The following is a 27166-nucleotide window of genomic DNA, read 5'->3' on the forward strand; positions in this document are numbered from 1 at the left end:
TGAAGTATTCTGTTGCAGAAACATTACTGTTTTGTGTTAAGTATGCATAAGCATAGACTGACTGGCAGCTTTTTGTTTCCAGTAAGAGACTTCTTTCTCCTATGCTTCTTTAAGTCAGTGAATTAATTTTCATTATTTGACTTTTGAGTCAATAACTTCTATTCCCTTTTCTGTTTTCAGTGTTATAACTTTTCATTCTTCTTAGAAATTTGAAGGATTTTTTTTTTGGTTTTAAGTTTCCTATGAAATAGAGATAATATTAAATCTCTAAGTAGACAAGAGGAAATACAGCTGTGTTATTTCACTTGTCACCTATTGGTGTTACTTCTTGGGAGCAGTGTGTTGAATGCAGTTCTGCTAATAATGGACTTAAAATGTGTTTTCTGTTTTTGATATGAACAGATGTGGAAAACCCATCTGTTGCTCTTGGTACTTCAGCCTGCAGTGAAGACTCAGAAAGTACAGCATCCGTACAAAGAAGGGATTCTGGTCTTGGGGAGGAACCAGCTTCAGGACAAACAAACAGTTCCAGTAGTGTTGCTGAAGCAGGACCTCCGAATGTCAGTGCAGGTCCAGATGCAATCAGTGAAGTACTATGCACGCTCTCATTAGAAGTAAATAAGTCTCAGGAGGGCAGAAGTGGGACTGGAACTGAGGATAGTAAGCCTGCAGCTTCTGCGCCGGCTGCAAAAAATGTCAATGTAAAAGATATCTTGAGAAGCTTGGTAAGCACACCAGCTGATGTGACTGCAGTGGATTCTGCTTTTCTGCCACCCGCCTTCCTTGGAGTTCTTGGTGATGGAGCTGCTGAGCAGCCTGTACAGTTCCATTCCTTTGACAGGTAATGTAACTTCTAAAATATTTGGGCTATTTTGCTTAAGAGATCTGTAAGGAAAAAATCAGATGTCATGTACAGTGTCATCTAGTACTTAACATAATCAGGATGCTATGTTATTCTACTGTGGAAATGAAGAATGACTGGTGGTTGGGTTTTGAACCCAGCACCTCTTTATCAGAGTAAACTCTCCTGTCCATATGCATGTTAGAGCTCAGAAGTGATATGGGAATAGGGGCCAATAAATTGTGTAGAAATGACTGCAAGAGTAAAAGTAAAGATTAAGGGTGTAACCTGTTCTTTTGTCATTCTTGTTCTGCTATTCCTAACTGCAGCACTTGCAGATGAGTGCTGGAGTACTATGCATATTTAGTCAGTTTTAAGGGACTCAGGAAGTAAAGTGGACACTAAATAACTTGAAGTAATAATGTGTAGATTAGCTTGTGTATTGATCACAAAGGTGTGTCTAGTTTCTGTTACTGAAGGCCTGCAAAAAAATACTGGTTTAATTATAGTTACAGATGGATCAAAACCAATTGAGTACTCATCTAGGTGTCCTTCTACCTATAGAATATTCCTGTATTAATTTATGAAAATGTATCTGTGTTCTGCCTTCTGGTGCTAAAAGTCTACTTTAAATCTTTCAGGCTTAATTCATTAACTATATCCCTAAGCTGTTAATTTGCTTTGTTGTTATAATAGCTGTTAAAATTTTGTTTCATTTTAATAACTATCTGCCTCTCTCAAATGCTGTGGTGCATTTAAAAAGGAGCTGCTTTGTTTCTTTTTTGTTTTCCTTTTAGATTAAAGTCCCTTTTTTCCTAATAATTTTAGTCTCCCCTGCATCTCAGTCTTATTATCTCCTCTTTTCCCAGGATTAGTAGACGACATTGTCTTTTACTATGTTTACTAACTTTTACCTCTCTGAGATTCCCAAAACCAACAGAGAGAACAGAGGATGAAAGACAGAATGCCATAACACTTGCATTCCTGCCTCTGGAAAGCCTTAGTCATATCCAGATATCTCTCTGACAGTGGATCTCTTACCATACCAATGTCTGATCCTCTGCTTATTCCTGAACTAACTCTGGCTCTGACGTCTTTCCAGTGTATGGCTGCCTTGCTTAAACTAGCTAACTCAGCTGCCCCAGGAAAAGAGTGCAGCTCTTCCAGGGGGTGGATGCAGCTGTCACAGCATGCGTTCACAACTCAGATTGCCATATCACTGCTGGGGGAAGAGGTGCTGTGGGTTGTCTGGCTAGATTAGACACAGATGGCGTATGCTAGCATTTAGCCCCCTTGCTCTTGTCTCAAAGTAAGTACTGTGTTTTGCCTATGATGCTAAACAGGAGAACTTGTTTGGGGAGCAGTAGGAGGATGGAGGCAGAGGGGGAAAACTGGGAAAGAGGGGCATTGTATTAAGAATTCATTGTACCTCTCTCCCTGCTTTTACCACTTCCCTGTTGAGGCCTCTCATTGATTTTTACAGCAAGTGGGTAGTTGATATGAAATAGCACAAAGCTTCAGTTTGTGACTGATGTTTTTCCTCAGGAAATCCTCATTGTTCATTGCAGAGTGGTAGAGATTTGAACCACAAAATATCATTTGTCTGGACATCTAGTGCAGAAGTACATGTTGCATTTAGGAATTATTTTTTAGCTATTGCTAAAACTGAAGGTTTGTGCTGCCTCTGCAAATCTGATTTGAGCTGTTTTGAGTGTAAAGCAGGTTAACTAGGCAGGAAGTCATTTGGTACTTGCATTCCTCATACCTGACATAGGTAGATTATGCCTATAAAGCTTTCTTATCAGAGGAAACTGCGATTTAATTTGATACCATGTGCAGCAGTGAAATACTGGGCATTGGCAGCAGCCCTTCAGTCACTTGCAGTTCTGTGTTCTTTTTTCTGTCTAGTTACAAAGTCGCTCAAATAACAAAAAAACACCCTTACTGCAGTGTGTTTTGTAAAGCAAGTCACTGAGAAGTTGAACTATTTGCTGTTTTGCTTTTCTACTTTTCTAGTGCTGCACTGTCCTAGATGGACTCTTCTCTCCCCACAGCTCTTAGCATTCTCTCACTTAACCTTGAGGTCTAATTTCTATGTTAGTATACTGAAAAGAAGCCAGTCTGCTAAAGGAATACATGCAGAGGGGAAAAGGTGGTGCATGGGTTGAAGCAGTAGATGGCACCGTGGTTGTAAATGGAAGAGCCGAGGTCAAGAGGTGGTGTACTGGTTTATGTAGCCGTGTGGACTGTCCACAATGATAACTTGTAGGTATTAGTTTCCTATGACTTTTTGTGTTTCGTGGGTGGGGCTAAATATGTGAGGAAAAAGGTAATGAACTAGTATAAACTATTTTGTCCTTCAGCAGTTGCATGTGACCTCGGTATGTCACGGTTCTGTGTTTCTAGGTGGCTTAATCTTTCACTTGTTTGCTTTTGTGGGTATGTCAGCTAGACAAAAGTGTACTTACCGATGTAGAAGTCCTACCTCTACTCAAGTATCATCTAGTAGTGACATGCACCATCTTGTATCTGTGGTAAACACATTGATAAGTATTGGTAAGACATGTTGTTAGCTAGCTAATATATCAATCAGAAAGACAAAATATGTGTATGAAATATATTTAAAATTATATATATAGGCAGGGAAGTTTTATGACCACTTGAAGGTGACTATTCTTTATATAGTGTGATTCTGCTTAATATACAAGTTTATGCTGTGAGATGATACATAGTAACAGCAGGGGGAAGGAATTGTACTAGGGAAAGAAAAACATTTACAAGAAACTGTAGTAAGAGTTGGAAATAGTAGTGCCTATCTCTGAGATAGGCAAAAGTACTAAGGAAAGTTTGGAAAAACAGGATTTGGGATGCTCTCATTTTCTGTGTCTGGGTTATATTTAATATATTGTTTGATGGCAAGCACAAGTTCTGTGAGTTAACTCTTCCCCCCCCCCCCCACCCCCCCTTTTTAAAGACACTGTTAAAAGTTGCTCCCATGTAGCAGTTTACTAGAGAGGTATCTCTGGGAATTTCAAAGCATCTCTCTGATCCTGCATTTATCTCAGGAATGCTGTGTCAGAAATCAAAACTCTCCTCATATCTTAAGGATTATCAACTTCCCAGCCATAGCTGGAGAGTATATAGTAACAGCTATGTGAGTGAAGCCTTACTGAAAGGCTGCCAGGTTGCAAGCCTTTGCAAACAGCTAGGTGTATGTGTTCATTCCCATGCCAAAAGTCTTCTCCTTATCTTATGTGAAGATACAATCTTGTGATTAGTGGGTGCCAGGGGTTTATCATGATAAAGTTCAAGACTTGCATTGGCTTTTTCCCAAGATCCATAGGGACATGAATTAAAGTTCCAATTTCACTGTGGCCTAAAGCAGCAGTTTTCTTAGTAGTAATATTGTAAGGGGGGGGGGGGGAGAGTATGCTAATGCAAGCAAATTTAAATAAAAAAGAAAAATAATCAAAGCTTAGGATAAAAAAAGATGGCATTTCTCTTCAATTAGTCTAATAGAGCCCATAACCTATCACTTGCCATATTTACTGTGCAGTTTAAAATAAAACCATGGTCTCTTCTGGCTTCTAATGCTCTTTGTGGAAACATTCAATAGTATTGTTATAGGAAGATGATGCTGAGGGTTCAGAGGAATGTAGTGTCTTAAATCATGGTCTTACACCATAGAGCTTAAATCTGCAGCTATACTGTAACTTACAGAACAGATATATTAATAAGCTAGTTTATCTTTTTGGAACATCATCTGTAAGCTGCTTAGTTTGCTATGTTTCAGCTATGTTTATGCATTTGTCATTTAGTGGCGTTCATGTGCCTTTGAAATGTTTGTTGGTGGTATGTCAGTTAAATTTAATCAGTCCTTTGTTGTTTTTTTTTTTTGTGTGGAATGCATACATTTTAGACTTCATTGATTTGGTCCTCAAATGTAAAAATAATAAACTCGTTGACAAGATTAAGTCTGCCAGGTACAGGTAGAGAAAGAATATGCAAGTAGGGGATCTGTGGATCAAGGCGTGTATGCTGTGATGAGAAGCTCAGCTCTTTTGCCACAGCAACTATTAACATTCTGCAGGCACTTAAGAGGCAAACCATTTGAAGTCTTCTCCCTGCTGAGCTGATTTTAAAGTTCTCTTGCAAAATTGGTTGTAATTTCTCTATCATATGTTTTTCCTTGCTCCCCTCTCTTCCCTCACACCCCTGTTCTCTCATGGTTTTGAGTGTCTCTTATTCTTCCTTGGGTATTTCAAGGAGGACATAAAGGAATGGGTATCAGCTGTAGAAGCAGAGCCCATAGAAGGACACTGCCATAGCAAGCTTCTTTGTTAGTTCATAAAGTAGAGGTAAAAATAAATCTCACCCTCTTTTCTGATGTTTTGCTCATTAAATGGGGGCCGTGCAGTGGGCACCATTCTGGTAGCCTGGAACAAGACTGATTTCTTTTAGGTTTGACCTAAAACCTTATCCCATATAGAAACAGACAACTTGTCACCTTTGTTACTGTTCAGCTCTAAAAAATGGAATGCTGTGAATTAAATCTGTATAAATTCTTGTATGTCAAGAGGAAATAGAGCTCATATACATATTTTTAAATCACAGTGAGGTCATCAGTTTGGCCTGGCCCCTGTTGTATTAGGAATATTTGACTAGCACCCAAGGAATATTTCTAACTTGAAATATATTAAAAATTAATTGCAGACTTGCCAACTTCAAAAAAAAAACAAAAACAAAAGATTTAGGAAAAAGTACTGAAAATTTAGAGATATTTATAGATACTTTGTATCTTTATTGTAACAGAAGAATAAGTGCTCTGAAACCAAGAAAGTGCTCAAAAAGTAAATCCTTATAGAATTTGGCAGAATAGATGATTATTGCATAGGCCTTTGTCTGTGATGGAAGTCAGTGTTCAGCTCAGTGGTCTGTGCTCATTCAGCAGTGAATAAATGTCTGCCACATGCTTCAGCATAATTGGGACTAATAACACACTGACCTTCTAGCTAAGATGTATTTATGGTGGCTAGTTCTCACTATGCCTGACCTGTGTTATCAGTTCATGTGCTGTAATTTCCTATGTTAAACCTTAAATATTTGATTTTAAATTAAAAAAGGCACAACATCTGAGACAGTCATGTAAATGAGGCAACTAAGCTTCCATTTTTACCATAGTGCTTGAGGTCTGCATGAAATACACCGTAAGAATACTTTCTGTGCATTTTTCTTTATTTTTTTCCTCCTGTATCTGAGTATTATGATAGCGGATGTAATAATATTCAAATGTAACCCACTAGTATAGAGTTAATTGAAATGATGTGATAATGTGAATGTTGAGTGAAGTGTATTGACAGTTTTCTTCCATGTGACACGTCTCTGCCCTTGTATGAGCTTGCTTAATGTTCACTGTTATTCTGATCAAATTAATGCATGATAAAAGATGTTTTTAAGAATACATAATTCTGTAGGTCTGAGGAAATACAGTGTAAGGACACTTATTGATGAACGTTTTCACGTGTGTAGCATATTTAAGAAATGCTTATCAACTTAGCTACAAAAAAAAAAATTCTTATCTCTGTACTCTTTAAAAGCAAGTGCCCTGTTACTGGAGAGAAGTTGAGAGCACATTAATTTTTAAGATACTTCTCTGACAAATTTACCTGATTTACTAATATACTAAACACTCCATGTTCTCCACATAGTTTATTTACTAGAATACTTAATTTTGATTTTTTTCCATTCTGTCATTCATTCTTTCTGCAAATTGCATTAATTTTCCTTATACTAGCATTTAATAATCTTTTGAAAGAAGAATGGGAAGGATCATTGATGGTCAATGGCAAGTACTTCTGTTTGAACATAGTTGCATTTCCACTTAAATATTCAGAGAAAATACCATATTACTGCACAAAAAAAGGAAAGATGTAGGAATTTCAGAGTATAAGTAAACAAACACGACTAATGTTTATGCATCAACTATCTTCATTCGCTTTCCAGTATGTGGCAAATATGAATCTGTATGTGATTGCTGAGCCGTACATTCATACCTTGAGGAAGGCCTGGAAGTGGAAGTTCCTGAAACAAATCCTGCAGCTGTAACATTGGTCCATCGCATCATTAAGAGGGCAGACATACACAGTAGTAAACATTGCATTAGAATTAATGCAGCAGTGTGTAGCTATAAAGGAATCATATTAAGATATTTTAATGTTTTGATTTGTTGTTCCTGAACTATTTTAAGGATTTTTTGAATCAGAAGGTCATGGCAAGTGACCAGAAGACAGAGAGAAAGTACATTCAGAGTTGAGGGTTTCTTTACATCATGCTTTTGGACAATATCCAGTGTTTCTCTTGGCTGTGTGCTTCAGGCTGACAGAGCTGTCCAGAGAAGGAGATACTGTTTGTTTTATTTTGGCCAGAAAAATCGGAATAATTTTAGTTGACTGTCAGAGATCACTGTCTTAAGTTCTGTTCAGAATTAGTCTGAGGCTAGAAAACAGCTTTGTAGTGAGTTTGTTCAAAGCCTCTTGTTTTCTTCCAAGGTTATATTTTTCTTAATGTGAAGCAGCAATTTCTTCAGCCCTGTACTGTTGCTTTTTACTGAATAGTTATGGAGCACAGTGGAAGTCTTCAGCTGTGTTGCATCATGAACACTCTGAATCCTTAAACAAGCTTGTAACAGTAGGGACCAAGATCTAACATGACCTTTAAATATGGGAATTATTATAGAATTTATTGAGTAATTTTTTTCTTATTTTTAATTCTTTTAGCTAAAATTTTTTTGATTTTTTTTTTTTGTTTCAGTGGGATATGGTAAACAACCTAAATTTCGCAGAAAACTTCATGAGAGTCAGCGTCTCTTGCTCAAAGCGGGTGGTGACTGTGTCTGAAATATACATGTACACCCATGTGTACTGTTTATAAGGCAGCATATGTCCTGTATTTCAAAGTCTGAAACCTGTACATAGTAATTTTTATTCCTTGAATCAAATCAAAAGGAATGGTGTTGAGTAATTAAAAAAAAACACAACCCAAACCCAAAAGCCTGCTAACAGCTGTACTTTGCAGCTGTGTGTTAGTGCCATATCCCTGGTGTTACTAATCAGAGTATCTTCATTAAAGTGAATGCCATTACTACATACTGAAAATTACAGTAGAAGTGTTAGAATATAATTCCTTTTTTATGTACTTCACAGAAAGTAAGTTACTGAAGATGAGAGTAGCAGCTGTACTTACATTCCCAGACTTGTACAGAATTGAAGATGGGAAGGTTACAAAAGATCTTAAAAGGCAAAAGGGACTATTATGGTCATTTACAGTTGTCTGTCTCAGATGTCTAATTCCTTTGCTTGAATGCTCCTCTCCTTGGGTAGCTATAGAGACTCTGGCAACTTGCTGAAACTACTCCCTCAGTGCAACTATGCTTAAGCACTCTGAAGGTCAGTAGAAGTTTACAGGAAGGAATGATAATATATAGTGTTGTGTGTCAGAAACAGCATAGAAAATGGAAGGCTGTTGTAGCTGGGAGTTTTGTTTTTTTTTTTTTTGGTGTCCGCTCATTGTCAGCTGCAGATGAGCACTATTAAGGTAACAGCACAGGCTTCCTTGCTCCCATGCAGTTCCAAGACTTTAACTTGCCCTGTGGGGAGCTTCTTGTAGTACTAAATATTACTCCTGTTCTAAAATGCTTTCCTGATCCTTCCAGCATGTTCATGTCTTTATTTTCATATGAAAGGGGGAGGTTCTAATATATAAAATAAGTCAAAGTTCAGCTAATTGCATTATTTTTTTAATGTGTGGGTCCCACTTGCCCTTTATGACTTAAAATAGTACCTGTATTTCTTGAGGCTCTTAATAGAGTCAGAGAAAAAGGATCAATAGTATTCATGTGCATTCAGAGGACACAGCCATTCTGATTTGATGTTCTGAGAGAATTTTGACTGACTTAAGCCCAGGAAAATAGAAAACTTCTCTAGAAGATTTGTTTTTACCCTTGAGGTAACTTAGGGTGGTCCAGTTTAAAATTAATTGCATTAATGATATGTTTTGAACAGACATTTCCTGTATCTACACTATTGCCATCTATACGTGTGCCAGCATTTGTCATTGAATATTCTCACATGTCACTTTACACCCAATATAATTGTGTGCGTATTAGCAGCAAATGGATAATTGTTTCTGTAACTTAGTGGCTGTGAAAAGAAATATTTCCAGCTCATGCACTTGTCTCAGAGTGCTCATGAATAGACACATATTTGTAAAATATCTGTATGTTTTTATGGGTATTTCTTGAATTGGAAACCTCTACTTAAAATCTGTAAAGGAGTGAGCACACCTGGGCTTCAGTGCTGAATGTTTGAGAAATGTTCCAAAGTTATAGAACCATAGAACAGAATCATAGAATAGTTTAGTTTGTGTTGGAAGGCACCTTCAGAGGTCATCTAGTCTGATCTTCATGCAATAAGCAGGGATATCTTCAACTAGATCAGGTTGGCCAAAATCACATCCAGCCTGACCTTAATACATGTGGATGCATCTTGTGCTCAGTAAACTTGTATTAATTTCCCAGTCCTTTCCAGGTATTTGAATGTGTGTTACAGAATAGTAGTAGTAAGTTTCCAGACAGTCAGTGTCACAGAATCTCGAGTGAGAGATCTCCTCTTTATACCTGGGTAATGCAATTGATAAAGTGGCAGTTTCCAGAGAAACTGACATGAACATATGAGTAAAACTCATTGTTTAGGTGCCGTATCTTGACTTGGGGCTCAGGTGTTGTTACTTCTATTTTTTTAGTGTATAGTTAACATTAGCAGTCACCCTTATAATGATATTATGACGTGCTGCCTCCAAGTATGGTGCGTACCGACTCCTGCCATTAAGGAGGGTTGATTTAATCAGTACATGGTCTAGCTTCTGTGACATCCTTTGGACTAAAGAAGGGAGTCCAATAACAGTCCTTTTTTCCGCTTCTAGAAGGAGCTATTTTAGAAATATTTGTAGAACGTCTTTGGTTGTTATTACCACCCCTGAATTTGGGTCAAGTTTCTAAGTTATTTTATTTAGAAAATGAGTATTTTAAAGCTATTAAGGGAATACTTTCAGTGTGTAGTTATATTACTGTCAACAAAAGATGTGATTAAATAAATTGAATGTTGAAGACTTTCGGCTTACGGTTAACACCAGGTAATTAAAAGTAAGCGCTGCTGTGGGAGTGCATTATATATCAGCTGTACTCTTTACCTCATTAGCTGGGTTTTTGCATGTTTATGGAGCTAACTTGCAATTAAAAATGCCTTTAATGTAGGCTTAACAAGGCCTTTTAGGTATTTGAAATAAAGTACTACAATTTAATTGAAATTGGTATCGTGTAAATAGATGTCTTAGTAACATGTGAGATAAATCTCCATGCCTAACTTGTCACTTTGCATCTTTTCCTCTTGTGTAATCTTTAATGCTTACTGTAAGGCTTGGCATTTAACCTGTATGAAAGATGGAGATTTGGTCTTCAAAGAATGTTTTGATTTGTTGTATAAGTAAAACTTGATTTAAAAGACTTACTCAAATTCATGCCTTAACCATACTTTTAAGATGTGTGAATGTTTGTGGATGCGGTTATGTGTTAGGATATTTTTAGCAATAGTGTATCTTTCTTCACTTAATCTTCTGTTCTGCATTAGATACTTTCAAGGCAACCTTCAGTGTTGGCAGTTTATCTTGGTGTTTTCGTTTTGAATGTTGTGGTATCTTTTGTAAATTGTTGCCTGAAGTTTAAAACCAAATCTTAGGGAAATTAAGGTAAAAAGTAAAACCTACTTACAGCTCACTTCTGCTGATCTTTCTGCTCATTTGTCAGGGGTTTTCTGGATGAGATATTAAAGCGTACCATTAAAACTAAACAAGGGTAAAGTGTCATTTAGGGTTGAGGTAGACTGTCAAAGATGATGGAAAAAGAAAACAGGAGGAGCAGTACTTTTGCAGGACATACAAGTGGATGTGCTAAATGTATAAATAAGGATCATGATGTGTGAACCTTCATACAGTATTATTTACTAATCTTTATTTGTCTTCACCTAGGAGTGTTGTAGTACCCCCAAAGAAATCAACCGTTTCCTCATCTACAGCTGCTGTGGGTATTCCTACAAATGCTGTCAGTGTGGTTTCTTCTTTAGATTCATCCCAAGCCCCGGATTTGTCAGGAGAATCTCCTGGTGAGTAAAGGGAAATTAAACAACTTAAATCCCAATCCTTCCTGTCTTGCTTCTCCTTCTCTTACCATCACTCTGAATACAAATTAACAAGTTCTTATTATGTGGGTTTTGTTATGTGTTATGTGAAGGTGAGATTTTTTAATACTTATCCGTATCTCAAAACACTGTAGGGCAAGAACAGTTGTTTTTCAGACATTAAGTCATTAGCTGCCTTCTGTTGTAATACTGATTAGTGTGTGTGTATATATATGACCAGTCTGTGTATGAGTCTCACTTATACTAAGAATGTTGATACTTACTGCTGATTGTGTTTATTTAGGGGGAAATGTGACAATAATCTGGGAAAAGGTGGTTTTACACTTATTTTTTTTATTTAACTGCTGGAGTTTCCTAGATTATCAAATCAGACAAAAGAGCTTTTGAGACCTTTGTATCCTGCATACCACTTTGTATCTTTGTCACAGTATCTGTGCCTCTAACAAAGACCACTATCAGATACTTCACCAGAAAATAGATGTGACTCTAGGTTAAACTGGACCTATAGATGTTATATGGGTTCATGAGTGTAGGAATTAATGTTTTTATATTTTCTGAGAGCTTATCCCCGGGTAATTTTAGTATTTCTAGTTTTGATGCTATAGCTACACAAATGAAAAAAAATAAACTGTTTCTAAAAAAAAAAAACCCACAAAAAACAACAAACACAAACCTCAACAAACAGTAGTGTTGTGTTTAAAAAAATAAAAAAGGTGAACCTTTTTTGGGTTCTCCTTTTGCCCTCATCTAGAAGAAGAAATGTAAATGAGCAGCATTTCTCAATTTCAACGTTTCTTATGGTTTGTAAAGCAGGTATATTATATTAACTTATATTTCATATAAATGTGGTATATTTGAAAGACTACTTTTTGTTACAGATTTTTTGTTGTGTCAAATAAAAACTTATTTATAAGGTTTAGGGTGTTTTTCCAAGGATATATGTGTTAGTGCTAAGTAGGACTGAAAATGATATACAAGTGTTTCCGATAGCTTTAGCCTTAGGTCAGTTTCAGTGTTGATGCTGAGCTAATTGCTTTGGACAGTTTTTTCAGTGGGGACAAAATTGAGTAGGTTGTTTATAAGCAAGTGGTTCTTTGAACCCTTAGTCTCTCTGGTTGTTCTGTATGAGATGTTTAACCTTATATGTTGTATCAAAGGCATGCTTTTCTACTTAGCCATGTTTAAGTCACAAGGCTATATCGAATCTTACAATTGTGCCCATGAAGTTTAACGTAAGACTTGTATGCATCTTAATCAAGGAAATCTCAATCTGTGCCTGATTAGTGGTGTTTCTTTTTGATGCTTGAGTGTCTTGCTTCCTGTTTTTATGAACTTGCATCCAAATTGCAAAGACTGAGGGGGGGGGAAAATGTAAAAATGCAATCTGTTGTCATGTCCTCTAGTACTCATGTGTCTGGAAGATATTTGTTGCCATCTTCAACTGCCCGTTGCATTTCTTGGGAAAAGCATAAAGTTTTTATTCCTGCCAAGGTAAAGGAAAAGCTACTCTTTGCAAAAGGGAGGAACCATTTAGTCACTGAAAATGCACTATACTAGCCTAGGAGTAATGCTGAGACTGGGAAAATTAGCTGTCTTTATAATTTCACAGTTCTTTGGGGAAGGCTGGCTCTGAGCAGCTAATTTTTATTTTTAAAATTAAGAAAAGCTAGCTACATTGAAATTGGTTAAAATAATTACTAATTTGTTAACCTCTTACTGGTTTACCCAGGTTAGATTTGGCTTAAATATTAAATTTCTGAAGTCAGTATTCACTTGCTTTTAATAGAAACAAAAGAGATGAACACTGATTTTCAGATTTAGTCTATCTTCTAAGAACATATAGATGAAAAAATAAGTGCTCCTGTGCCTGTAGAATGTAAAAGAAATCCAGACAATAAACAATACTGATATAGTTTGGAACCGTGTGACTTCCAGCATGTCTGGGATTTTTGGCAAAAATTGGACATGTAATCTGAACTGATATGCATAAAAAGAAACTAATCAGGATTAAAAATAGTAGACATGTTTAGACTGCCAGTCTAATTAATTAAAAAGAAAAAGTAAAGGAATAAATGAAATCATGCCTTAAACAGATTAAAGCCTGAGAGTTTTTTTTTTTTTTTTCCCTGTAAAATAATGGCACGGAAACAAAATTTTTGCAGTGTTGGAATAGTTTACCTTTAAGTTGCTCATGTAAATTGCACACATTTAAGTTTGAAATAGATCCGTATGAGGCCTTTTTTTATTTGAAGATACAAGTAGCAGTAAGTGAGCTTCTGATAAAAAACAAAATACAATGTATATAATTTTCCCTCCCAAGTTTAAATCACATGGTCTTTCACTAATTTTTGTTTCCATACAGCAGAAAATCAATATTGTTCTCTTTTTTTTTCAGCTAACATTAGTTGTAAGTCTGATTACTTTTGTAATTAAGGAAAAAAAATTAAATCCTTTTCTAAAAAGTGCAAAGACTAGGAGTTTATGTAGTGTGTATGAATTCGGGGCTTTTTCACATTTCATATGAAGGCTAGTTATTAAGCGTTATGTAAACATTATTGAATTATATTTAAAAATACATTTCAGCTGTTCTTTTTCTAAAGTCAAAGGATTTTTTAAAATTAGTTTTGTATGCATTTGATATTTTTTAAAAACTCATCAAGCAAACAGAACCGTATATACGTTTTATGTGTATTATATATATATTACATACAATAACATACAATACTCTACTGTGGAGACTTGAGTCAGTTCACTCCAAAACAGAAGTGAAAGGGAAATCCAGACATGGGATTAAATAGCAATAGTTTTAGTAATAGTGTTTTAGTTGTAATATGTACATAAGCATAATTTGGAAATAAGTTTTATTTGCATGTGAGCGTCCTCCACCCGTAGATGTGACATCAGAATTGCTTGGTCAAGGTAGGATCTGTGTTGAAGCATTTGTCAGTCTGTGTGGTTCCAGATGCCTCCATTGTCATTTGTGTTTGCCCAGATTTGATCAACCCCCTTACCAATATTTTTTTCTGAAGTTTGCATCTTGTTTGTAGCTCAAAGTCTGTGAGTATCTCAGATATTTGACCCTTAGGATTGTCCTAAACTCATATCAAGTGGGTGTGACATGTCCTGACCTACCAAATAGAAAGTGTCGACAAGTTGGAACGATAACCATCTGAGCTCACTCTGTTCCTCTGATACTTTGAAAGAGGGTGAAAACATATTTTGGCCTCAGACAGCCTGGCCTTTTCGCAGGAGAAGTTTTTTCACCTTTCTTCATTCAAACTGCAGGGTATTTCACAGAACCAAAAGACTTTCCTGAATACAAATGTGCCCCTTGTGGTCTAAACTTGCCATCAGTTTGTTCCTCGTGGCTGATATTTGGGTTGTTCATCTGCTGGAACTGGATCTTGGAATCAATGGAGAAACTTAAAGCACCTTTGTGGCCCATGTTGAGTCAATGACTGGCTGAAACAGAGGGTGGTATTGAGCAAAAGAGCGTATTTATTAGTAATAATCTGAGGTGGAGGAATTTACTTGAGTTGTTTGTTCCTTGGATTGGTTCATAGGCTGAATGTGAGATTGGATGTAGAGATTTTACACATGCTGTGTCCAGGAAGGGCTATTTTGGAAAGGCAGGACTAATATCAGGACTAATATTTGGGTAGGCAGGACTTGGCAGAGTTGTCTGAGCTGTTATTAACATGTTTGTGGAATGCTTGTACTTTTGTCTCTTAGTTTTCCTTTTAAATAATTCATTGATTACGGTCATAATGTTCTGAAGTGGTGTGAACTTTTTTGAATTGTTTCTCTGATTCTCTGAGTTTCTCTGTTCATGTACTTCAGGGATTTTACACATGTTTTATTAGTGCTTCACGCTAAACAATGCAATTTTGAGGTTTCACTATTCAGTTTGAAAATGTTTGTTCAATACAATTGTTATAAAGAGGGAGTATGAGAAATTTCTGTAGGAAGCAATAGTGAATTGCATCTTGTCTTTATCGTCACTTTGAGCGTAGAAAACACTGAGAAGTTCCACTCCATTTCTGGTGCCTGCTTCTTCACCCTCTTACTTGAAGTTCCTTGAGCTTCACTTGTTTTGCCTCTGAGCCACACAAAGTTGCCAGCATGATTTTTGCTTCTCCTGAGCAGAGGCATAGCTGTTCTGCAAAATGTGAACTCATAAACAAGGCCATGTGAAAGGCTGAGGTGGAAAAGAAGGTGGATGCTTGAAAGAAACTTCTGAATAAGCACTAACAGGAGATGAAAAAGCTGCGACTCTTGAATTCTAGTCCTTTGTGTAGGAAAACATAAATTTTCTTCCACAGTTGGCTTGTTTTGCAAAGAAGAATTGTATTTGTGGATTTTTATACATATGTGGAAATAACCTTGATGTTTTGTAATAAAATAAATTAGTGGGAGACAAGCTAAAGTGAGAAAAATTAATGTGAGGTGAGTTACTGTCAGTGCAGAAGGTAGTTCAAGAAATTTATTGGATTATAGTAACTATTTCAAAGAGAATTCCAATTTTACAGTGACAGTAGTTGAAGGCTAGTTAACAAAGCAGAATGGCACTTTTTAAATCCTGAATGCCAGTGATATGCAGTGGAAGTGGTTTAATACTGTTTTAGTATAAAATCTGTTTTAAAGCAGCTTGTCTTTAGAGAAGTTTTCACCATTGTTTCATGAAATCTGTTTTGGTTTAACCTACAGATGTGTTTATGTAACAGATCCCTTATATTAGGTTGTAAAACTTTTCATTGTAGTCTTGCATTGTACACTTCCAGCCCTGGAAGTGTAATTTTTGAATGAGCTCATTATTTTATTAGATATGCCTTTCTTAAAAGGCATCAGTGTATTTATGTGTGGTAGGTCTGTTGTGCAAAATTGAGGTATGATTATTTACTTCAACTCAACTCTCTTCTTTTATACCTTATATTCATTCTCCCAAAGTATACCATGCACTGCTTGTGTATTGCCAAGCATACTTTGTATATTCAAAAGCATAAGGATCTTGCACAAGTTGTTTCTTTAACAATATTTTATTACTAGAGACATTATTTGTTTAGACCCTTGGGGACCTTGAATAAACAATAAGGTTTCACTGTAAGGGTGCTAGACAGATGATCTATTTGCATTTTCTTTTATGTTCTTGCAAATGTCTGTAAAACTGTCAGTTTGAAGGAGCCACTTTATCAGTGAAAGGATAAGGGAGAGATAAGTCAGTTTAGTTCCACATGTTTGAAGTAGCTACTGCACTTACCCACATGTGTGTCATGGATGAAAATATGCTACTGAAGTATTTTCTTTTTTTTTTTTTTTTTTATTTTTTACTAAAACCAGAAAACATAGTCAGAAAAAAAAAGCCACTTCTGAGTTTAAGTAAAAAAAAAAATAAAAAAATACTTCCATAAACCAAAATGTGAATGCAGAAATCATTATGCCTAATCTTTTCTAAAAAAAAACAAAACCCAAAACATCCAACCCTGAAATTCTCAGCTGTGATAAATCTGAGATTCACCCTTTTTAGGGAAATATATCTGAGCTTGGAATGTGGATTTAGGTGATGAGAAGCATGAAGAAATTCAGGCCATAAATATCCTTGCATAATCTTCAAAAAGAGCATCAGTTTATATAGGTGCCTGCCTTATATTGTTGTCAAATTTAAATTATCAGTGCCTTTTCTCTTATGTCTGTATTTAAAGTGGATTTTCACTTAAAACTTCATAGTGTTTTACATTTATGCCTAATCTGTTATGCAAAATTTGGCTGGCTTTCTGTAGGAAAAATATTCATGTCCTATCTGTGTTGTCAGTGATTTGCTTACCTCCCACTCTGACCATTTTTACCAGTGCCATTGTGTGCAGAAAGAGAAAACCAAACAAAAACCCAGCCCAGCCCATCCCACAAAATAAAATAAACAGCAAAACCCTCAAGTTACACCAAAACAAAACCAAAGACTGTAGATGTTAAGTATTCCACAAACAACTGAAGTCTTTGGGACTGCTGAATCATGGGTCTTGTTGCTTTTTGTGGGCTTTGTTTTGTTTTTCTTTACAGGAGGCTCTGTTCTCATTTTCAGCACTGTTGTTTGACTGCTCTTCCTTTGGGAATATCCCGAATACTTTTTGGTGGTTTGACTATGTAAAATGAGATCTTAAAGAGATGGTAATATACCCATGAAAATATTTTAAATATTTACAGAATCTAGCCATCCCCATCGAAATTTTCAGAAATATATCTTTGATTTGCCTTTATTAGATAAATTATTTAGGGAACTTTGCCCAGAAGAGTCAGATTCCACTTTGCTTTCAGCTAACACTTTGTCCCCTCTTTCGTGTCCTTCATTTTGTCTGTCCCACTCGAAATTTCTTTCTGACCTCATCATCCTGTACAAAACCAGAGCTTCATGTTGGATTTATGAAAAGCGTAAGCAAATCCCATTCACAAATATGTTTTCCTACCTGTGAAGAAAGAAAATTATCAAAACTTTCCAGGATTTTGATGCGTTGATTTGTTAATTTCTGTGCTGCCTTTGAAGCAAGATTAAAGAAAAGCATCTTCCCCAGATAGGAGAAAAAAAAGCCACCCTGAACAATAAAACAAGATCACAAACCCTCAGCACTTCTGGGGGGAAGCTCTGGGTGCCAGTGCTTTGGACCAGAATTTTGAAATTTGACAGGAGAAATAAAATTAGTATCTTAGGGATTTGTCTTTGCCATCTTTTTACAAATCTATTCAACTTCAGTCTAGTAGAACACTTTGAAAAGTTGCAGTTGACACATTTTGGTAGGCACTTTCGAGATCTTAGCAGCTTATTTCCAGACAGGTGGCATTTAACTGAGCTCACTTCAGTGTAGGTGGGGGATGTTCAGGAATTTTTCTATAGCTGTAGTTCTGAGAAGGGTCACGTCTTTGCTAAGGCAGATGTGAGAACTGAAGTCTTTTCTTTCATGCTATTTTTTATTTTCTTTTTTCCCTTTCCTCCTTTTCAGCAGCAAAACAATCTGAAACTGGCGAGGTGAGAGGAAAGATAATAGGACAGGGTCTAAGGTTGGAAAGAGATAGGATTGCAGATGGCCTAGAAGCAGTCATACTCCTGGGAAATGCACAGAAATCTGTCTGCTAAGATTCATTCTTCTCTACAGTTTGGAATGCAATGCAAGATTTCTGAGTCACCTTTCCTATCCTGGCAGCAAATATCTGTGAAATCTCTGGCTGTCTTGCTTACCCCCTCTTCATCATTGCTAATACCAGTCCATACTGGAGTATGGAAGTTGTATTTCTCTTTACATACTGAGCAGCAGAATTTAGTATTTACAGATTCCTATTCTGCTGATGAGAGCCATGTAATGTCAATTCAACATAACACAATTCCTTTTTTTCCTTTTTTTTTTTTTGTAAGTGTAGGATACATAAATGACCCAGTCTTCCCTATTGACCTTTGAATAATTGATGTGGCAAAGTTAATAACTCATAAATGAGGTTATACCACTGCCATCATGCTAATGATGCTGGCAATGCAATGGAGAATGTTATCATAGCTGTTTTTGACAGAGTCCCAGTGTTGCAAAAATTTAAGCCAGGCTGTTGAAAATACCCACTCATTTTGTATTCTGCTTCATTTTGACGCAAATATATTTTAATTTTAGAGAAAAAATTAAGGGTTTTCTGTGCAAGTTATTTAAAATTGGATTAACACTTCCAGTAACCAGAAGAGATGCTTTAAAGTGTTGCCACTTAGCTGTATATTAGTACCTTCCAGAAGTATTATTTGTATTCAGTGCTTAAGGTTGTAAGTGTTCTTAAATTTGTTCATGGGACTCATGGCTTATAAGGTCAGAAAGGATCACTGCAGTCTAATCTGACTTGCTTCACAAAGCAAGCTGCAATGCTTCCTTGATTTACTTTCTGTTTGAGGTAGAACAAAATGTAGAAAGCTTGCCATAGCATAACTGGTAAATATGAACATAAGTATATAGGAGTTCCAGCAAAAAAAGTCTGAGATACAAACAGGTGAAAGGGTTTACCCTCGTCTTCATACACACTTGAAAACCATGGTTTCTCAGAGATTGAGCTCTAGGCTTTAGTTTCTGGACAAGTCATCTAACCTCTGGCATGTTTTCTTATATAATGTACTTATTTATCACTTTCTCTTGTAGGAAAGGGATCATCTAATTCAAAATTGCCGTCTGTCCCTACAGTTTCTTCAGTGCCTGAGGATTCTGCTTCAAATATGAGGTAACCTCTTCAGTTAAACATCTGAACAGCTGTGCTGTGGCTCACATTTTTGCTATTACATCTTCTGTTTCTGCATCTCTTACGAATGTAATTTTGCTGATATTCAGTACCTAATGAAGGATTATTGATTATGCATTGATATGCATGTATATCACTTAAACATTGCCACAAACTATACTTCTTTGTCCAAAATTTCAGCAACTTCCTTTTTTTGTTAATCACCTGTATCTCTCTACTAGTATTACAGACAGGCTTGAACATGCTTTGGAAAAGGCTGCCCCACTTCTGAGAGAGATTTTTGTGGATTTTGCTCCCTTTCTTTCTCGAACTCTTTTGGGCAGCCATGGGCAGGAGTTGCTGATAGAAGGTACAAGTAAGTTTCCATTTTGAAGAAGTTTTTTTGATGTGTGCTTTGGTTTCTTTATTTAATTTTTTTTTTTTAATGCCTCAGAAACTTTCCTTCTGACATGGTGCTTTCTGCTGGATTTCACTGCCTCCCCTTCCTTCTGTCTTTAATCGTTGTTTCCTCCTCATTTTTGCCATCTCTGCCACCTCTTTCCCTCCATCTCATCTCATAGTTTTCCTATATCTCATTACATGGGACCAGCTGTTGTCTCTTCCTTAGTTCTCCAGCTCTTCCAGGACATTGTTCCATGGAAGCTGGTGTATGAAATGCGTTTTGAAAACATGGTGTCAGTATCAACACTTCAATACAAAGCATAGAGTATAGTTCAGAAAGTTAAGTACAAAGTCCTAACATTTTTACTGATCCACTGCAACAGAAGGCTTCTTGGGAACTATGTCAGCAGAGCATGTTGTGTTGTATCTCTTTCTTGTATGTGAATTTGCTTCTGTCTTTGTAGTTTCTAATTGAAAGGCAATCATATAGGAAAGATTGTCAGTACTGAGATGAATTCTCTGGTATTTCTGAGAAGGTGAAAATTCAGGTGCACAACAAAGATCATGGCTCTTTCTGGTGTTGGCTTAAAATGATTGAGCTTGAGATGATTGAGTTTTCTTTCTACAGGTGGGTTTCTATCTGTTTAAAAAGCAAGGCTCAGTTCTGCAATGCAGACATTAATATCCTCAGTTTAAAAAATCTTGTTTATTGGACCACTGTGAATTTAGTAGTGAACACCAGCTTTCAATTTTCTCACAATTTGCTTCTGTAAGTTGCTTTGTCCACTGATTTCTAGAGTGAAAGTTGTGAGTTTTGCCCAGTTAAAGCAGTAAATTAAATTAGGGCCTGAGCTTGTTGCAGCTTCCAGTAATGAGCACTCCCGTATTAGCAGCTTATGGTTACTTGAGCTGATCGCTTGCACATCAAGCTGTATTTGCACTAATAGATCTAGTTGCTTCCTGGGCAATTAAAGCTCTCCTTTAAAAAACATTTTTGAAGCTACTTGTTTTACGGCTTAGGACAGACATCCTGTATGTAGTGCTGAATACAGTTAACGTTATCAGAAACACAAGTAGATATCAAACACTGGTAAACCTTTTACTGAAGACTGCTGATAACAAAATTGAGACTTCATTAAACTTCACTGAAATGAAAGGTTTTTAGTTTAGGAATTTAGCTTGTGTTACTTTTGGAGTAGGAAGAGTTGGCAGAAAGAATTATGTGAATTGTCTTCCATAAGACTGAAAAAGATGGGATTCTACTTTTGATTATACATATGGGTATTGCTTTAGCTGACAAACGTTTTAATGGAAGCTGGCTTATGAACAGATTTATTTCATTAATTTAAAAATAACAGGAAAGTGATTTTTCTCAAAGCTTTATTTGATAGGGAAGAGAAAAATAAACACATGAAACCAATTTTGGGGCCTAAAACCCAGACAAACCTAAACCAAAATGCAAATACAAATAAGAGTAGTAGTCAAATTAGTTTATAAACAGTTGAGAATATATAATAAGTTACTGCTTGCACTTCTGCGAAGGTTTAGTGTGGGGTTAAGGGTCAAAGTACTAATAAGAGTGTTTGGGATGTCTGCTGCCATGGAACAAAATGGAAACTTGATTGATAGCTGGGGGCTGAAAGGAGAACGCGCAATGGAGAAAGCAAAGGTCATAAAGCCATTTCCCTTCTCTGCATATATAATGACCCAATCCTTCAAGAAATAGCAAAATGTAAATACAGTGGATTAATGTAACATATGTTAACTACACTTCTGCTAATTTTGACATACAAACATTTATGAAACTGAATAATGGAGGTAATGTATTACTCTTAGCTGCATCTTTAGATGCAAGGCATGGAATTTATGATCTTCCTTTTACATGCGTACTTTTGTGCTGATAAAGTACAAAAACTGGAAGTGGTGTGAGAATTACAGATTTCTTTTGTTTGTCAGAATGCTTCTACTCCTACTCTATGCACTTCAAAACAGTTGTGTTTATGACTGGTGCCATGTAAGCATGCATTTATGTGTACCATTTTTTCCTTTTGTAGGTCTTGTGTGCATGAAATCTAGCAGTTCAGTTGTGGAGCTGGTGATGCTTCTTTGCTCTCAGGTGAGGTTTAATTAACAGTGTTATCTGAAAGTGCTGCCTTTGAGCATGCTGGAAGTTACAGTTCAAATTTTACTTTAAATTTGACTTGAAATTAAGTTTATGTGTAATACGTAGAAAGAGTATGTGCAAGGCCTTTTGATTAAAAAAAACCCAAGTTCTTATTAATTGTTTAGTCAGTTGGAGAGAAAAGATATTAAGGGTTTTACCCTTAGTAAGGTGTTACCTTACTATTAAGATCTACATAACCCTGATGGTGATGTTCCTAAGTAATTCTATGCTGCCATTTATGTAAAATAAAGTAGGACCAATAAAATATTAAGGTTAAAGAAGCAGATTTAGTTCTGCATGTTGGCATGCTGAATCCTCTGGGATGAGTAGGATTTTTTCTTTTGTGTATGAATGATAAATACTTTTGAAACCCTGTCATTCTTAATTGATATGACAAGTACTAAGAATTTGAGAAAAGAATAAGAAAGCAACCCTGGTTGTCAGCAATTTGGGGCATTCTGCATTCCTAAAGGCAGAGTGATTTTAGATATTTAGGAACCTGAGAATTCCCTGTTCCTGTGGTTAGAAAAGCGCCGGAGCCTAAGGAAGTTTCTTAAAATCTTGGTATATTAATTGGATTTGCTTTTTGGGTTTCTTGCTTTCTTTTTTTGTAATTAAATGGAAGACTATTTTTATTGAGCCTTTCTTTTGGTGCCTTAAAAATGATACGTTTCTGGTAGTAAATTCCCCTACTTAAAACTTTAAAATAGCCTTTTTTAATGGGAATGGTATTGGTCTAGAGGTCAAGGGTTCTGACCCATTTCAAAACCTTTGACCTTCATTTACAACCCTTATGGTTTGCTTGCCTGACGAATAAGGATAATGCAAAATTAATGTTTCTTCACATCGATTTATTCATTTTAGTGCCTATATTGCCAAATTTATTTAGAGTGTGCTGATAGACATTTCATGAATACAAATGAAAGAATCATAGAAGGTGTGAAAAATCGATAGTCTGCATTGTCAATGAAGTGTAATAAGAACAATTACTTCTGGAGATTACACCTAATAGATTTTACAATGAACTAGTGAAGAGTAGCTATGTTTTCTAGTGAGCTTGTTATTAATGAATGGTTCTAGAACTTTGTTCATCTAGTTTTCAGTCTTCCTCAGAAAATACAGTATGTCTTTACCCTGAAAGGAATTTAATATTCCTTATGGAACTTTTGGAACTTGGGGATTGTTATGTTACATATGACAATACTGGAAGTGGACATTGTTCATGATTTCTAGAATACAGATTTGCTGCTGACTTAAATTAGAAAATAATCCTCTCTAACGAGAAATCCCTATACAAATTTTACTGTTCATTTGTTAATGTGTTAGAGTAGAAATAATCTGAGTATTAAATATGAGCCTGAAAGCTTAGTATTACCATTTAAAAATTAATTTTTGTTATCCATGTTGCTTGTATCAGTAATTAGTGGTTGACCTTCCCTTCTTTTTTGGTAGGGTAATCTAATCTTTTTTTTTGAAATCATGTTGTGCTCTGTACTGTACGTCACTTGTTTGGTTTTGGGAAGTGGAAAGGATAAGGAATAAATGACGTGCTCTAATGCATCTATTTGTCATATGTGTCACAATGCCACTTAATGCTAATCTAATCAAATTGAGGCTATCGTGATTGCTTAGCAGTGCTCGTTGCAGAGGCTAAGGTTGTTCTGTGTAAAACAGTAGAAATAAACCAATAAAGTCACAAAGACCTCAAAGTCTTTTTAAAGTTACATAGGAGCTGTAATTTTTTGGCAGAATATGAAAAATGATGTGAGAAATGAATCTAAAATTAGCTCCAGATGTATACAGATTGTTCTGGGGTGATAATTACATTTTTCACTTTGAATTTTCCTAATTCAAAGAGGTCAGCATGGCAATCACAGAAGTGATTTATTTTGTTAAGAAGTGAACTGTCTTTTTGCTACATGAAAGCTAGAGAGATATGAAATTGAATTTCTAGCTGACATTTTACAGATACTGGGAGGAGATGGGGTTGAGCTTGATTGATTTTTATTTTTTTTTCCCCCTTTTTTCTTCTTCCTCTGCCAAGATAGGGTGGGAAATGAAGTGATAGCCTTTTGCTAAAATTTTAATTATTTTTTAAGAGGAGATGGAGAGGATGAAGTGCCAAAGATCAAAAGATCAGGTCAAAAACTAGTTTTTAATCACATAAATAATGTGGCATAGTCACAAAGTAAGTATCTGCAAATTTGATTTAAAACTTCGCAAATTTGTCAGGCACCATTTTATGAAATTGAAAGATTGCTCTGATTAATATCTGTGGCGGTTTTTATGTTAACCTCTTTCTCAAAATTTGTTTTAAACATTCTATATGTGATGTATATTATTTGTGTATATTGATGTATATGTGATAAATTGTTTCTCTGAAACATCTGAAATTTTTCTGATGTTTATTTAGATTTGTGGCTGGAATATGTTCTTTCTTTACCAGAAATACAATATGGAATAGTAATGTCTGACAACTACTTTTTCATAAAATGGTGTGAGTAAAGCTCTTTCTCAAGTAAAGTGATTTAAAAAAATTGCAAAAGACAACATACCGTGCAACTGTTTGTGACTCACAGTTATTTTTTTCTCTCCTTTAAAATTTATGTATTAAGGCATATGGAAAAACACCGCTGCTTTTGTGTTTTAGTTTTGTGTTCACATGTTTATATGTTGCCTAATGTTTAAACCGAGATAAAAGGAGAAACAGGTGGTTTGAGATACAGACAAAAGGCTTTTTCTAAGACAAAAACAGTTGTGTTTTTGATAGACATGCTACATTTTGAGACGTGTCTCTGTGTGTATGCTTACATTTATATAAATCTATCAAAACATAAAGAAATCTTTCATTTAATATTACTGCAAAGTGTTCCTGCTTATTTGACGTTAATATCGTTTTTGAAAGAATCGACGTTGCATTCAAGGCCACTTTATAAAAGCGTTGTGTTGCTCATCCTAATTCAGTCTGACACACATTCCAATAACACTACCTCCCTTCTAGGGTTTAAAACTAAATTTATGGCTGAGCATTGTGAAGTGCATCATTTAAAAATGGTTTCAACCCAAAACATCTAATAAATAAATAATGTGTATGGCTACTCAGTAGCAGACTTTCCAGACTAGAAATCATTCCATCGGATACTCAACAGTCCACTATCGGAGAGGGCTGTCAGATAAATCTTATAGTAGCTGCATTCATGTCCTGTAAATCACATGTTATTGTCTGAGCCTTCTGCCAGGTCATCTATTCTTTTCCCATTTATCAGAAACGCATACAGTACAGTGAACCTAGAAGCACCATCTAGTCTGGCCTGGCATCCTGTTGGGGTAATTAAACCAGCCAAAAGAGAGAAGTCCTGTGTCTATATACCCCTTTTAAATGAGTGACGTCAGGGTATTAGAGGTGTTCATATGCTATTGTGAGACAAGGCTTCTGTGTGGAGAAACAGATATCACCCCTGAATAAAGAATTTTCATCTAAAAGGACTCTCGCTCTATCCCTAAAATGCAAAGGGGCATGTATGAATTGAGTGCATGTTTACCCATAAAAAGCAAATATGCTACTGTGCTTCCTTTCATTTGTCAGGTGTTTCCTTGAAAGACATGACTAAGTGGGAAATACCGTCTTCTTCCCTACTCTTTCATGAAGGTATAAAAACATTTATCCCTTGCTCACATACATGAAGCATTTGGTCTATTACCATAGTGCCAAGGTGAAAAGATACAAAAATAGGTGAAATAGGTTCCATAATTTTCCTTGATGCCTTTGAATTTACAGAGTTTGCAGCACTTGAAAAATGCTTCTTTGTGTAGTAAATCAACTGAATTGTCAGTGGAATATGTGTAAGAGAAGTAATTAAGTGGTTCTTTGACTTAAGAGCTTTTTTTCGTACTGAACCTGCATATTCTAGACTGTAAAATAAACTTAAGCTAACTGACTTTCAGTACTATTCAGTTCTTGTATAATTTTCTACAATTGGTGGAATGCCACCCATTTTTTTTCAAGAGTTTGCAGTTTAAAATTAATGAATATTGCAACAACTTTTCTGGCCCCATCACCACCACTACCTGCACATACACCCTGCTTGCTAGTTCAAGGTATAAAAGCTTCTTGGTTCCTCCTTCTTCTGTCCCCTGTTGTTTCAGTGGGATTTAGGGCACATTCTTGATAGCTGGGATTTAGGGCACGTTCTTGATAGCCGATGGCATACATCAAACGAAGACCAGTGTTCTAATACATTTAACCTCTAGATATTTTATCTTAGAGAAATATTAACGTGATATATTGCAATATAACTACGTAGCTGTAGTTGTTAGATTTATATAGGACCTTGATAAATAATACCTTTTGTGTGGAGATGGAAGAGGGAAACGTAAACTCTGATACTCCAGATTGTTTTTTTACATGATAACATCTGTTCATATGGCCCAATGAAGTATGATTACAGTTGAATATGTCATGTGTTGTGCTGATAGTTTTTGGATTTATTTTTTGGAGAGAAAAGCATGATCCAAGGCAGTGCATGTGCATCTTAAAAATACAGCAGAGGCTGATTAGTAGCAGTAAAGCCAAACAAATGACACTGTGAAAGTTGGTCTTACTCCCTGTGTAGGCAGACATTTTTTTTCTTGTCTAAATAACTCACCAAACCAATTATCATTGGTTAAATGGCAAAATGTTGGCAAAAGGTCTTTCTTTAGCATGAATTTTCTTTTATGTGCTACTAAATCCCTTTGCTAACAGATTCTGTTGCTCGTAAAGAAGTCAATATTCATCTTTTGCATGGGCTGTATCTTAGTTGCATCATGCCTCTTACTCTAATGAGGATTTTTAATTATGTAGACAAAATCAACGTGGGCCATACAGTCATGCACCGTGTACAAACAATATGATAGGGTAATTCCCCTCAGGAAGAGCAATAGGATGGTTGTTACAATTTTGATTTTTCAGCAGATTTTGTTGCACCCATTTACCTCCCCCCCTCCTCCTGAGTACTTGAATGTAAAATGCAGTAAGAGGGTCAGGCTTTTCTGGGTATCCTGTGCTCAGGAAAAAGCTTTCTAACAACAATCTAAATTCATTATCTCAGGAATGGATTTCTGCAGTGTGTTCTAAAATGTGGTAAGCCTTTGAATTACTTGGAGATTTTAGTTGACGTAGAAGATGGCTGGTTTTCAGTGGCTGTTACTTGCAGAGAGAACACATTATACTGATGCTCTGTGATCTGCACTGGTTCCTAATTTACTTTTAAGTGCAATTTGATGTGATGGATAACT

The 27166-nt window shown here is 36.0% G+C and overlaps 1 protein-coding gene across 3 annotated transcripts in view; it reads left to right on the top strand.

Moving 5' to 3' along the window:
* Positions 1–27166, top strand: part of LRBA (LPS responsive beige-like anchor protein) — a 401187-nt gene that overhangs the window by 85762 nt on the left and 288259 nt on the right. For 2 of the 3 annotated variants that reach the window (XM_062602814.1, XM_062602816.1), the window contains exons 30-34: positions 403–841; positions 10922–11055; positions 19248–19326; positions 19566–19699; positions 21780–21841. In XM_062602814.1, the coding sequence (XP_062458798.1) occupies positions 403–841; positions 10922–11055; positions 19248–19326; positions 19566–19699; positions 21780–21841 (848 nt within the window). The remainder of the gene's footprint in view (positions 1–402; positions 842–10921; positions 11056–19247; positions 19327–19565; positions 19700–21779; positions 21842–27166) is intronic. The other variant, XM_062602815.1, reaches the window with a different exon arrangement.

This window comes from Pezoporus occidentalis, unplaced genomic scaffold, assembly GCF_034315485.1.
Source record: "Pezoporus occidentalis ecotype Australia unplaced genomic scaffold, CSIRO_AGI_Poc_V1 ctg79, whole genome shotgun sequence".
NCBI classification, from domain to species: domain Eukaryota; kingdom Metazoa; phylum Chordata; class Aves; order Psittaciformes; family Psittacidae; genus Pezoporus; species Pezoporus occidentalis.